General features: G+C 52.2%; 1 protein-coding gene across 1 annotated transcript in view; it reads left to right on the forward strand.

Annotated features, from left to right (window-relative positions):
* The window catches only part of LOC143282803 (uncharacterized), a 31004-nt gene extending 18392 nt beyond the window's left edge, over positions 1-12612 (forward strand). Inside the window, exons 2-3 of the mRNA XM_076588586.1 lie at positions 2013-3495; positions 4575-12612. Coding sequence (XP_076444701.1) covers positions 2013-3495; positions 4575-9583 — 6492 coding nt within the window. The 3' untranslated portion in view covers positions 9584-12612. The remainder of the gene's footprint in view (positions 1-2012; positions 3496-4574) is intronic.
* The last annotated feature ends 278 nt before the right edge of the window (positions 12613-12890 follow it).

Below are 12890 nucleotides of genomic sequence, written 5' to 3' on the forward strand. Positions count from 1 at the left end.
TCTTTTTTTTTTTTTTTGCCATGGGTTCTTTTACGTGAGTTAAGTGCATGCTGCACACAGGACCTTGGTTTATCGTTTCGTCCAAATGACTAGCATCCAGACCACTACTCAATGTCCAGTGGAGGGGGAGAAAATACTGGCGACTATGGGATTCAAACCGGTGCGCTCAGATTCTCTCGCTTCCTAGGCAGACGCGTTACCTCTAGGTCATCACTCCACTTTGATGAAATCTGAAGCACTGAAATCTGGCCGGGTTTTTTTGTGTGTGTTTTTTTGTTTGTTTTTTTAAGAGTATTTATGATTATTTTCAGGCAAGTCTGGAATGGACGCTTTGCTTCAGTTTGGAGATGCATCCAACAGAAATAATAAAGTGAAGCAGAGCTCTGTTATTTGCTCTGAGGAGGCAGCTGTTGGCTCCTGAGATATTTAACACAATTGTGGCAGAATGGTTCAGATGCTTTTCGGCCAGTACACTGTACAGTATCTGTGAGGGTCTGGGTTTGAATCTTGCTCTTGCCCCTTTTCCCAAGTTTGACTGGAAAATTAAACTGGACGTCTAGTCATTCAGGTAAGATGATAGACCGAGGTCCAGCGTGCAGCACGCACTTGGCACACTGAAAAAGAACCCATGGCAACATAAGTGTTGTCCTCTGGCAAAATTCTGTAGAAGAAATCCACTCTGATAGGAACACAAATTCGCATGCACGCAAGGCCTGAGAGTTTTGGTCAGGCATCTGTCTAGCAGTTGTGGTGTAGCATATAGTTCAAACACAGTGACACCTCCTTGAGAAACTGAAACTGAAAGTTCACAATTCTTGGGATTTCAGGATTGTATGTGGGTATGCAGGTTGTACGTTTTTCTTATGGTTGGTTATTTGATTTATTATTATTGAAGTGAGGAAGGAAGTGGGGTTGTTGGATGGGTAGTTGGGGTGCTGTGTTTGGGAGATGACAGAATATTGTATATAATCAGAACAGTTTCAGTATCAGAACAGACAGTTATTGGTATAAGCAATGCTACCTCAAGCTGTGACCGTGCTGTCATCATTGTTCATACTCCGTGAGCGTGCACACACACACACACACACACACAGAGATTTAAAAATGACACTTCATTTCACATCCAAAACTTGAACAGATCATCATTTTAATGTGAAAGATATTCCAGCATACTACTGAAAGCACTACTGAACCACCAACAACAGTACTGATTATAATGACTTGAAAATGTCTAGGATGATTACTATGAGACTAAAATGTCTTTTTCATGTCATTTTCAGTATTGTTTTATGTTCTGTGGACCAGTTATATAATTTTTTCACTAGTTTAAACTAAATTCTTGTGACAAAGTGTAAAGTCAAATGGCCAGTCAAGGAAAAGATTGTGTGTGTGTGTGCTTTTACATTTGCATCTGTGAAGGCATTGGATGTTTCTCGTTGACAGGGAGCTGTTATGATATTTTTATGTCATGTTGATATTTAACTGAATGATGTAAGACGCTCTAAGCAGCATCAGTACTGGCTATCGCACCATAGAAAAGTTATGCATTATTGTTGTTGTTTTGTTGTTTGATGTTGTTATTATTATGACATAAGCTAACAGCTGGGCCAACAGCAGAGGGAGAGCTGCATGGTCAATGGGTTTCTCCATTGCAAATTTGAAGTCATTTACAGCTTGGTCTTTTGTGAAGGACTGTTACTCTCAAACTAGGAGGCAAGATTGCACTGGCTCTTTGTGCTGCAGCCTTGGGGTCTGGTTAGCTTTTGGGAACCATCCCCAACACCAACTGTCCTAAAATCCTAGTGGCAAGAGAGTGGGAATGTAACTTGGGCAAAACACTCCACTAAAATCAAAGTCTAGCCTAGGTAGTCGGGACAGCAGTTGCCTCCTCTGCTGTTCTGATGGTATTAATTAGACACGACTGACTATCATACAGTGTACGTATTATTAACATCATTATTATTATTATTATTATTATCATTATTATTATTATTATCGCATGCGTGTTTCAGCTTAGCCGATCATGCACAGGGGAGATGGTTCTGACGGTGACGCGGGACAGCTTGGTGGGACTGCTTGGGGCGCCCTTTGACCCGATAACCGTCACAGTGACGGCCAGCGCCGTGTGCTATGTCAACGTGCTCTTCACGCCTGTGGAGGTGCTCCACCTCAAGAAGGAGGAGGAGGAGGTGGAGGATGACACAGGTGGTAACCTGAACCTTCACAAGTTCCGCAGTGTCCTGTGGCGGCTGACAGGGCGCGCTGGCTACGGGTTCTGCCCTGGCTTCAAGGACAGCGACTTCCCAGCCGGGTTTGAGTATGAGTGCCACGGGCTGCAGGTGGTGGAGCGTCCCTTCCGGCGCATCCAGTCCCCGGGCTGCAGGGTGCTGATCCAGCAGCGTCGCCACTCGTCCCGCCCCCTCCCCAGCCAGCCCGTGCTGCTCAAGCTCTGCTCCTCCTGCTTTGAGGTGCTCACCGCTATCTTTGTGTGCTTCAAGAGCACAGGCCGGGACCTGTCGGTAGCAGCCTTTGCCAAGTTTCTGCTGGTCAACTCCTCATCACCACCCCGCTCAGCCGGTCAGCAGCACCCCTCTTCCTCCAAGGATAGATTGGCTGAAGAAGATGATGATGCATACTCTGTGATTTCCAAGGGGGGTAAATCCACCCTGGTGGAGCAAGGGGATGAAGGTGGTGAGGGGGGAGACTCATCGGAGGCAGTGGGGGAGGGGATGGTGGTAGAGGAGGAGCCGCCGGGCAGGACGCATGCCAGCAGCAAAAGAGCAGCTTTTGGCAAACTGACCATGCGTGACTGTAGTGTGCTGCTGGATCGGGTGTTGCCTCACAGCGCCCCCTGCCGAGTGCAGAACGACAGCACCAGAGATGTTGACCTCGCTGTCACTACCTCCTCCTCCTCTTCCTCCTCCTCCACATCCTCCTCCACCATTCCTCTTGCAGATGGTGCCGCTTCTGTTGTCACGTCGTATTCCCCCTCGGAGCCATTGCCATCCTCCCCTTCCAACATCGGCAGACTGGCTTTGGTGGACGGCCGCCTTCGCATCCAGCCCTGTGGGGAGAGCCCCTCACCCTCACGCCCTGTGCTGTCGGCTCGCATCAAGCCCTTCAGGAAGGGGATGATGCCACAGGAGGAGGATGTGGGTGGTGGTGGTGGTGGTGGTACAGACCTACACCAGGCAGAAAGGGGTGGTGGTACCACGGACGTTGTTGTTGTGGCAGCTGCTGTAGGAGAGAGTGTCAATACGACGGAAGGGATGTCTGTGGACGAGGTGGTCACGGTCATGGCGCCTGCCGCAAACACCAGGAACCTTCTGTCCCAGGACCCCCCCTCCAGGCCATCGGTGAAGGAGGAGACCTCCCCCACCCATGAGACGGGACCCCCGGTACTGACCCCCGAGGTAGTGCTCTCCCCTGACTCGCCCCAGCCCCTGCTGATAGACGAGGAGGCTGAGCAGCAGCAGCAGGATGCTGGCCAGCCTGGTGAGGTCTTCACTTGTATGTGTGTGTGTGGGGGGAAGTGGGGGGGGGGGAAGAGGGATGTGTAGGGTGTGTGTGTGTGTGGGCGGGGGGGATGTGTAGGGTGTGTGTGTGGCGTGTGTGTTTGTGGGGATGTGTTTGGGGTGGGGGAAGATGTGTGTGTTTCTATGCGTGTGTGTGGAGTGGCATGTGTGTGTGTGCGGTGTGTGTTGTCTGTGTGAATGTGTGTGTATGTGTGTGTGTGTGTGTGTGTGTGTGTTCTTCAGTTTTGAACGTCCACCCTATCATCAGTGTGATTTTAGACACAAAAGTGAAATTTACGTGTACAAAGAGAGAACCTAATGCAATGTTACCTGCAGACTTAATTAAAGTAAGCGTCCAACTGGATAGTGATGCAAACTTTAGTTTAAGAAAATTTTAACAATAACAAGAAATTATCACTATATCACTATCAGCAGCCTCTTATAATGATCTTTCCAGAAAGCTGGACATGGAAGGCTTTAGAGCCTCACACATTCACAAAGTTTTGAAAGTTGTCCTCCACAGTATGTGTGCTTGTGTGTGTTAGTGTGCGTGCGTGTGTGTGTGTGTGTTGATTCTCTGACTCTGTCTGTTTCTGTGTGTAGCCTATTTCTCTCAGTCTCTGCTTCTCTGTTAGGTGGCCTGTTGGATGGTACTTTATTAAATCAAGGAAAGAAATTTCTTTTTCTTTGTTTCAACAGTTCCTTTCAGTTTCACCACATTCATTCGTTTATTCCAGTGTTTTGTTATGCATTGAAAATTAGTTGACTCACTCACCCATGTCATAAGGACCTCATGGCCAGTGACATTTAAGTGTCAGAGTATTGAAGTGTCTGTCTCCTTGTCTGTGTGTTCTCCTCTCCCTCTCTCTCTCTCTCCCACTTACAAACACATACTCTCTCTCTCTTTCTCTCCGAGTCACAAGGACTGAGGAGAGCAGAAGAGGCCAGCAGTCTTTAATTCAAAGAGGCAGAGCAGAGAGCCTGATGATAGTCGGATGTCGGTGTGTGTGCACACAGCGTATGATGACGATGGTCGTGTTGTGTCCCTGTTGCGTGCAGAGAACAAGCGGCGCTGCCTTCGCTGCCCCCACTGCATGGAAGCCTTCTCCTCAGAGGCCCAGCTCCAGCAACACAGCTCGCAGCATCACCAGGGCCAGGTCCCCCCCGTCTCCTCCTCCTCCTCCTCCACACCCACACCCACACTCACACCCTCCTCACAGGGCTTGCCAGACGTTGGAGCGGCGGCAGTGCTGTGTGAGTCCCCCCACGACGGAGAACAGGACAGTCCGGCAGCAGCAGCGGCACCACCAGTGGTGGTTGTGGGGGGGACCTGCCCCATCTGCCACGCTACCTTCCCAAGCAAAGCGGAGCTGGAGAGGCACCTCATCGCCCGCCACGGTGCCCGCCTGCACCCCTGCCGTTACTGCGGCCAGAAGTTTGCTCTGAAGAAGAACCTCACAGACCATCTGCAGAGGCACAGGGGGGCCCGCATACTCACCTGCAACGAGTGTGGCCAGGAGTTCTGCAAGAAGAAGCTGTTCGCTGCTCATGTGCGCGAGCACATGGGCAACTTGCCATTCTTCTGCACCATCTGCTCGCGCATGTTCAGCCGGGAGAAGGCCTTTGAGGAGCATGTGGCGCGGCACCGGGCAAGGAGGGGTGTGCATGCTGTGCTGGAGGGCAGCCAGAGGACCACACAGAGCATCATGAGCAAGGCCAAGAGGTGTCTGGAGGAGAAGGCCCTGCTCAACCCGGAGCCTGCTCCGCCAGAGCCAGAGTCTGCACCACCGGTGGTGTCTTCCTCGCCCATCCTTGTGTCCACCTCCTCTGCGCACCCCCTTCATCCTCCCCCCTCCTCCTCTTCTGGAGTGATGCAGCCCTCTGAGTGCCGATCACCTTCAGCCCAAAGCATGGCGTCGGTGACAGCAGCTGCTTTCCAGCCTGCCAGCGTCCCGGAATCTCTGGCATCGGCCTCCTCCAACCTGCACTTGCTGTCTGTGGTCAGTCTGGCTCAGGCGCATTATGACCAGCAGGAGAGACCCAGTGCTCAGCAGACAGGGACCCAGCTGGCTCCCCAGGTGACCTCCAACCCACAGCATGGATCCCACAGTCCGGGCGGTGAAAGGGTGGGGGAGGCAGTGTGCAGTGCCGGTGGCAGTCCTGTCAGCGCTAGCAGTCCCCAGAGACGTCCATCCCAAGTGGACTTCCTCCTGCAGCAGCTGAACGGACCCGTCCCCAGCTCCCCGTCCTCGGCGGCCAAGTCTCCATTACCACAACCATCAGATCAGCAGCAGCTCACCCCCATCCCCAGCCCCACCAGCGCCAGAAAGATGCAGCCACTGCCCCCAGTTATGCCCTCCTGCAGCCAGGAGTCAGGGAAGGTCTCTCCTCCCCGTGGCACTGGTACCGCACCCAAGCCCTCCACCCAGTCTCCGCAGACCTCTCAGAGCATGGAGGTGGAAGGAAGTCGGCAACCAGCCAGCTCCTCAGCAGACAAGCAGCACGGAATGGGAATTCCTGCACTACTGACAGATGGACAGAGTGTGGGGGAGTGCTCAGCACTCCGAGAAAGACAGGAGAAGTGTGACGACACCACAGCCTGTGAAAAAGCAGCAGCGGCACCCATGGACAAGATGCTGCATGACTTGGAGGAGAGGCTACGACAGAAGGAAGAGGAGCTGAAGGAGCGGGAGCGGGCCATCACCAAGAAGAACATGCTGCTGTTCCAGCAGCTCTTGATGGCTCACATCACACAGCAGTCCAAGACCCCAGCTGGTAGTGGCGGTGTCTCCCCTGCCCCTGCCCCTGCTAAGGGCAAAGCGGACAAGCCTACCCCGCAGCAAGCACTGGCCATGTTCGCCGCCCTCAATGCTGCAGCCGCTCGGGGAGCCGGTGGTGGTGGCACAAGTGCCCCTCCCTTCAGACTGCCACTGTCCTTGGCTGCCAAACTGCCCGGTTTCCAGGGCAACACAGTAGCAGCATCCAGGATACCCACCACCACTGTCACGGAGGAGAGGGGAGTGTTGGGAAGCCGAGCAGGTCAGGCCGGAGGAGGTAGCTCAGGAGGTCTCCCTCTGCCGGCCCCAGCCCCTGCCTCTGCCACCACCCACCATGCCTCGCAGCCGGTGGGTGACAGGAACGAGGCAGGAGTCTCATCTCACCCAGCAGCCTCAGCCACAGTGTCTGCAGCATCAGCAGGTTCTGAGGGAGGTGGCAAGAGGCCCTCCCCAAACTCTGTGCCCTTCAAACCACCCCCATCCCCCACCACCCTGCCTGGCACGGCCCATGCCTCCTTGGGGACCCCTCCTGCTGCTGCTGCCGCTGCCGGGCTGAGGTCCTCGGACTTGCGTCGCAAGTTACAGCAGGGGTCAGTGGGCCCATCCCAGACCCCTTTCTTCCTGCAGGAGATGATGAAGCTGGAGTCCAAGATGCCATCCAGTGTCAAGACTCTCCTCCCCTCCCCCCAGCCCAAAGCTGCAGCACCACTGGACCCTGTCACCCATCGTACACACCTGGTCCCTGCCAGCCGGACAGCAGTGGTGAAGCAGGGAGGGGGGAGGATGGGCATCGGACATGGCAGCAGTGGCGGTGGTATTGGGGAGTATAACGGTGGAGGTGGTGGCCACGGCAACGGGAGCAAGGTGCGAGGGGGTGGAAAGCGGGGGGCCTGGTCTGGGGGGCTGGTCAAGGAGAAGCTGACCTCTCATAACACCATCGTGCCCCTCCACGAGGTGGAGCGCCTCATGTCCTTGACCCCCTCCCATTCCCCACTCCTCCACCGCTCTCCCTCCTCTATCTCTCCGCAGACGGCTGGCACTGCCGCAGCCACGCGTTCCCCCTCCGCCTCCCCCTTGGCCCCACCACCCTCCTCCTCCTTGCCTTGTGCCCCCCCATCCTCATCGTCCACCACCACCACTCCCTCTCATTCTCCCTCTGCTTCTGCCTCTGCTTCCCCTGCTGCTGGCCCCCCTCTACCCTCGCTCTCTGGTGACGTGCCTGTTGCTTCTTCCCACTCGGGCACCACCCCTTCCTCCACCGTTTTCCCTGCCCAGTCCCCTAACCGCCCTCCTCCTCCCCACCATTCCCAGACTCCCTACATTCCCTCCATCTCGGATAAACCGAAGTACATGGGTGCCAGCTCCGACTTGCCTTCCATGCCCCCCCTGATCCCAGCGTCCATTGTGGAGCAGAATGCAGAGCCCATTGACCTGACCAAAGGCAGTGGTGGTGGTGGAAAGAGCAGTGGTGGTGGTGGTGGCATAGCCTTGGGCAGCGATGTGAGATCTGGGCCAAGAAAGCTGAAGCTTAGGACAACCTCACAGAATGGGAGCAGCAGTCCGTCCGTCAACCAGAGAGACGCCACACCCAATGCAGGGTCGGCGCCACAAGGCAGTCCGGCTGTGGAGAGCCAGGAGGGCACTGCAAAAGGGGAGCGGGAGGACCAGGGGGTACAGGCCACAGCACCAGGGCGTGTCTTGGTTCCGGAGGCTGGACCTCAAGGGGGACTGCCAACTGCACAGAGGAGAGCAGAGGACCCAGAGAAGAGTGCTGTGGGCCAGGCCAGGATGCTGACGCCCCAAGCGGTCCGGTTCCTCCGGCCGGAAGGGCTGGCCTTGATGCGCCACATACTGCCCACGATGGTCGCTCAGCAGCAGCAGTCGGGTCGCAGAGGAGAAGTAGGGGGTGCGCAGAGATCCCCCGCACCCCGCCTCCCTTCTCCCACCACGGTGCTGCAGATGATGCCCCTGCTGCGGGCAGGGAAGGTGGTGCCCCATATGCTCCCCCCCGGACATCCTCTGCTGACTCAGACCCCCGTCAGACCCAGCAGTGTTCCTGCTCCTTCCCCTGCCGGCCTTGTGGTGACGTCAGCGTCAAAGGCAGTGGTGGCGGACATGGTGCCCGTGCCCAGCTGTGCCAGCCCTGTCCCCTCGCCTGCCACTGATGGGCTGTCTGTGTCTGCTGCAGGTCCCAGTGGCCGTCCACACTCGGTGCCCACTGCAGTGTCACACCTTAACCTTGTACGTCTGTCTCCAAAGACCTCAGCATCATCACACTCTGGTGCCATACTCTACACTCAGTCGGCGGTCGGTAGTGCAGAAACACTCAGCACTGGTGTCAGGCGAGCATCCAGTGGCGCAGAGAGCAGGAGTCCCAGGGAGAGACATCAGGCTGGCAGTGAGGGGGCTGCAGAGAAACCTGGCAAGCCCATCCATCCTCTTGGGGGCTTTCCCTGGCACCGCCCAGCCCCCGTCCAACCCAGCAGCCAGCCCCAGCACCACCACCCACCCACCCAGCCCAACTCCAACTCACAGCCTGACAATGCCAGCAGGTCAGGGAAGGAGGACAAGGAGAAGGGCAGGAGGGAGAGACCAGAGGACCGGGAGATGGTGGCGGATCAGAACCTGTGGCAGCAGCAGTTCCTGGCCACCCTGCGGGAGAAGAGGCGACAGAAGCAGGAGCAGGAACAGAGACAGCAGCAGCAGCAAGTGCAGCAAGAGCAGAGCACAGGAGGACAGCCAGCACTCAGCCAGGCTGCCGTCCCACCACCTTCTGCCCCAAAGAGAACACGGAGGGGGAGGGGAGGGACTGGCCAGAAGCAAGGCAGCAGCAATCCAAACAGTGCCAGCGCAGACAGAGTGGATGGCTGCAGCGACACCAGTACATCCCAGCTTCCTCCTCCTTCCACCACCGCACCGCCACCGCCACAGCAACTTCTGTTCGACCCTTCCGTTTCGCCGCAGAACCAAGCGCCAGTGGCGCCACAGACCCGCCGGGCAGGGGGTGGCCGAGCAGGCCAGGGCCGCGGGAGAGGGAGGGGCCGGAAGCGATCCCCTCGGTCTGCTGCAGCCCCGGTGCCGGACGCCCCCTACCCGGCGGGGCCTGGGCAAGGGGGTGAGAGGGTGGTTGTGGACACGCGGCAGCAGGAAGAGGGTATTGAACTGCAAGGCTTCGGCAGCGACGGCGAGATCAAAGTGGAGCCTCTGGAGGCAGGGGTACGCTGCGATGACTGTGGCCACATGTTCTTCAATGAAGCAGACATCTTGGAGCATGACTGTGACGTGCCATGAACAAGAATTGGACAGAGACAAAGGTGAAAAAGTAGGTGGCAGTTTGCATCCTTTCATACACCTGAACAGGATCGGACGGAGGAGACAAAGGGAAAAGTAGGTGGTAGTTTGTCACCTTTCTTACACCTGAATAGGATTGGAGACCAAAGGAAAATACTTGGTGGTATTATGCTCCTTTCATTGCAACTTGTTTTCTTCTTTTCAATATTGGTTTCTTTGGGGCATTGTTGTAGCATGAATGGTGATACTGGGTAAGATTACTAAGAAGCTGCCCACTGGGAAGATGAGGTTGGTTGGAAAGGAGAAGGAAGATGGAAGGTAGCCAGTATTCCCATTGGGGTCCCTGTCATTTGAAGGGGAGGGGAGGGGTGGGGTGTTGTGCAGTCAGTGTACAACTTTGTGCTGGGGAGCAGAGAGGGGGTGACAGTGTGAAAGAATTTTGCACACAGAGAGAGGGAAGGGTACAGTGGTGTCTTTTGAAGGACCCTTGCTTGGAGAGAATAGTGAAGGACACAGATGGAGGGTGGACAGTGACTGTCTAGCACTTCAGTAGCAGTGGCGAAGTCTTGATAGTCTTGACCTTTGGATGAGTCACAGATGTCAACATGATGTTCAGATGTGCTGAGCCTTCTCTCTGTCACCTTCACGGAAGTAGCATGGTGGTCTTGTTTGCAGGCACATCACTGGCACTGGGATGATCAGCAGTAGTACTCTTTTTTTTTTTCTTTTTCTATTTTCCCCTCATCATCTGCATTGTTTCAGTGGCATTATTCATTCCAAGTCCCCTTTACACAGCCACACCCAGGTTTATCTCTTGCAGTCTCAGTGTCAGCACTCCACAGGGAGTTATTGTGTTGTCACCAGGAGGCCACACACCAGAGGAGACCCAGCAGTGCTGCTGAGTCACTTTGGTGGTGTGCTTGTTCTGATCTGATTTGTTTAAGATAGCACCTACCATGCCCCCATCTGATGACAGTGTTCACTTAGTCGTGGAGCCAGACTGAGTTGGTGTCCTTATCAGAGTGGAGACCTCTACCATCCCTCCAACAACTGTGCCCCATGAATCTGCTGACACTGAAGATCTTGACAGGATTCATGCCAAACATGGAAGTGGAAGAGGATCTTATCTGAGGTCACCATCAGAGTAGTTTTCTTGTCCTTCCAAAATCCTGCATGACTGAGAAATACAGAATACACCATTCTAGCGAAAATTTAATTCATGTAACGTACAGCTTACGCACAAGAGAGAGATATATGTATTAGTATGCCTTAATATAATAGCATTGCTCTCAAGTGTATTTAGTTGTAAATATATGTACAAATATTTAAAATGAAGAAGAGCTGCAAAACAACGCAAGAGCTTATAATTGTTGATCTCAAATCTGTCAGAGATATACATGTATCACTTTCACTGTCTTGCTGGAGCTTGCATCAATAAGTCCCAGGTGTCCATCTTCTGTGGCATGTCAGAACTCAGTGTCATCACCAGAAGCACTGGCACTCTTGTTTTTCTTGTTCACTTGACAGCGATTCAGAAGATGATGGATTGTGTTGACATCTTCACTGAACGAAGATTTGGAACAAAATGATTTTGTGGATGTTGTAATTGTTGCTTTTATGTTTGTCAGTACAGGGCGATTTCTAAATAATCTGCCATGAAAAAATGATAGAACATCACAAGATTTTCAGTATTTTCCCACTTTACTCATTTTTTTCTTTGGCAAATAATTTACTGATGGTCTTGTTTAAAAGTTATGGAGTTTTGTTTGTGAATTCAAGTAAATAGTACCTGTTATTATTAAGACAAGTGAATAGAAAATATATGTATTATTATGTAATTAACCTTGAACCAAAATTATCGCGTGATGCATCTTGCTTGTGATGTGGTTTCAAGTTAGTTCATCTGGGATGGAGAGTGTTCATGTTTTTGTTTTTTGTTGTTGTTGTTTTTTTACCAAGAATGTATCGTATGACATAAAAACTGGCCCGCCCTTCATTTCTTGTGGTGCTTCATGCATAATCTAAGACATGTCACACAACACAGTTGAAAAAGAACCGAAGGAGATTGGCTGTTTCTGGGGAAAACTTTCTAAGATGAAACATGACTGACGGGCGCAATAGCCGAGTGATTAAAGCGTTGGACTGTCAATCTGAGGGTCCCGGGTTCGAATCACGGTGACGGCGCCTGGTGGGTAAAGGGTGGAGATTTTTACGATCTCCCAGGTCAACATATGTGCAGACCTGCTAGTGCCTGAACCCCCTTCGTGTGTATATGCAAGCAGAAGATCAAATACGCACGTTAAAGATCCTGTAATCCATGTCGGCGTTCGGTGGGTTATGGAAACCAGAATATACCCAGCATGCACACCCCCGAAAACGGAGTATGGCTGCCTACATGGCGGGGTAAAAACGGTCATACACGTAAAAGCCCACTCGTGTGCATACGAGTGAACGCAGAAGAAGAAACATGACAGGCTGCAGTGGAGACCCCCAGTGATATCCTCGCATGCCACAGCATACAAAGAGCATTAAATAAGTAAGCGAATTTGGATGTATGAATTTGTGTAAGGAAATGCTACTTGTGTTGAAAACGTCAATCCTATATGAATTTATACATTATGTATGAATTTGTGTAAGAGAATGCCACTTGTGTTAAAAAGGTCAGTCCTATATGAATTTGTACACTATGTATGAATTTTTGTAAGGGAATGCCAATTGTGTTAAGAATTTGTGCATGTGTAAATAATTTGTGTAAGGCAATGTCAGTTGTGTTAAGAAGGTCAATCCTATATAAATTTATATATTTATAAATTTGTGTAAAGGAATGTCAGTTGTGTTAAGGTCAATCCTATATATAATTTTATAAATGTCTTCATTTGTATAAGGGAATGTCAGCTGTCTTAAGAAGGTCAGAGTGCTGAGAAAGTTCAAAGTGGGTAGAGGTGGTGAACAAAATATATGAAGATGAAACATTGTCTATTTTCCTACCGACTGCAGACATACATACATACACGCACACACACAGACACACACACACACACACACACACACGCGCACACACACACACACATATATATATATATATATATATATATATATATATATATATATAAATGTAGACATATATATATGATGGTGCAGTTGAAGGTAACTGATACTAGTGATAGGTTCTGGTTCTGTACATTGCAGCACCATTGCTGACTTAAAACCTGCAAAAGGGATGTTCCATATGTGTGTGTGTGTGTGTGTGTGCTGCCACCATCAATGATCCAATGACAGATGTCCCTTGAATACTGGATGTAAATCC

Source organism: Babylonia areolata, chromosome 6 (assembly GCF_041734735.1).
Source record: "Babylonia areolata isolate BAREFJ2019XMU chromosome 6, ASM4173473v1, whole genome shotgun sequence".
NCBI classification, from domain to species: Eukaryota; Metazoa; Mollusca; class Gastropoda; order Neogastropoda; family Buccinidae; genus Babylonia; species Babylonia areolata.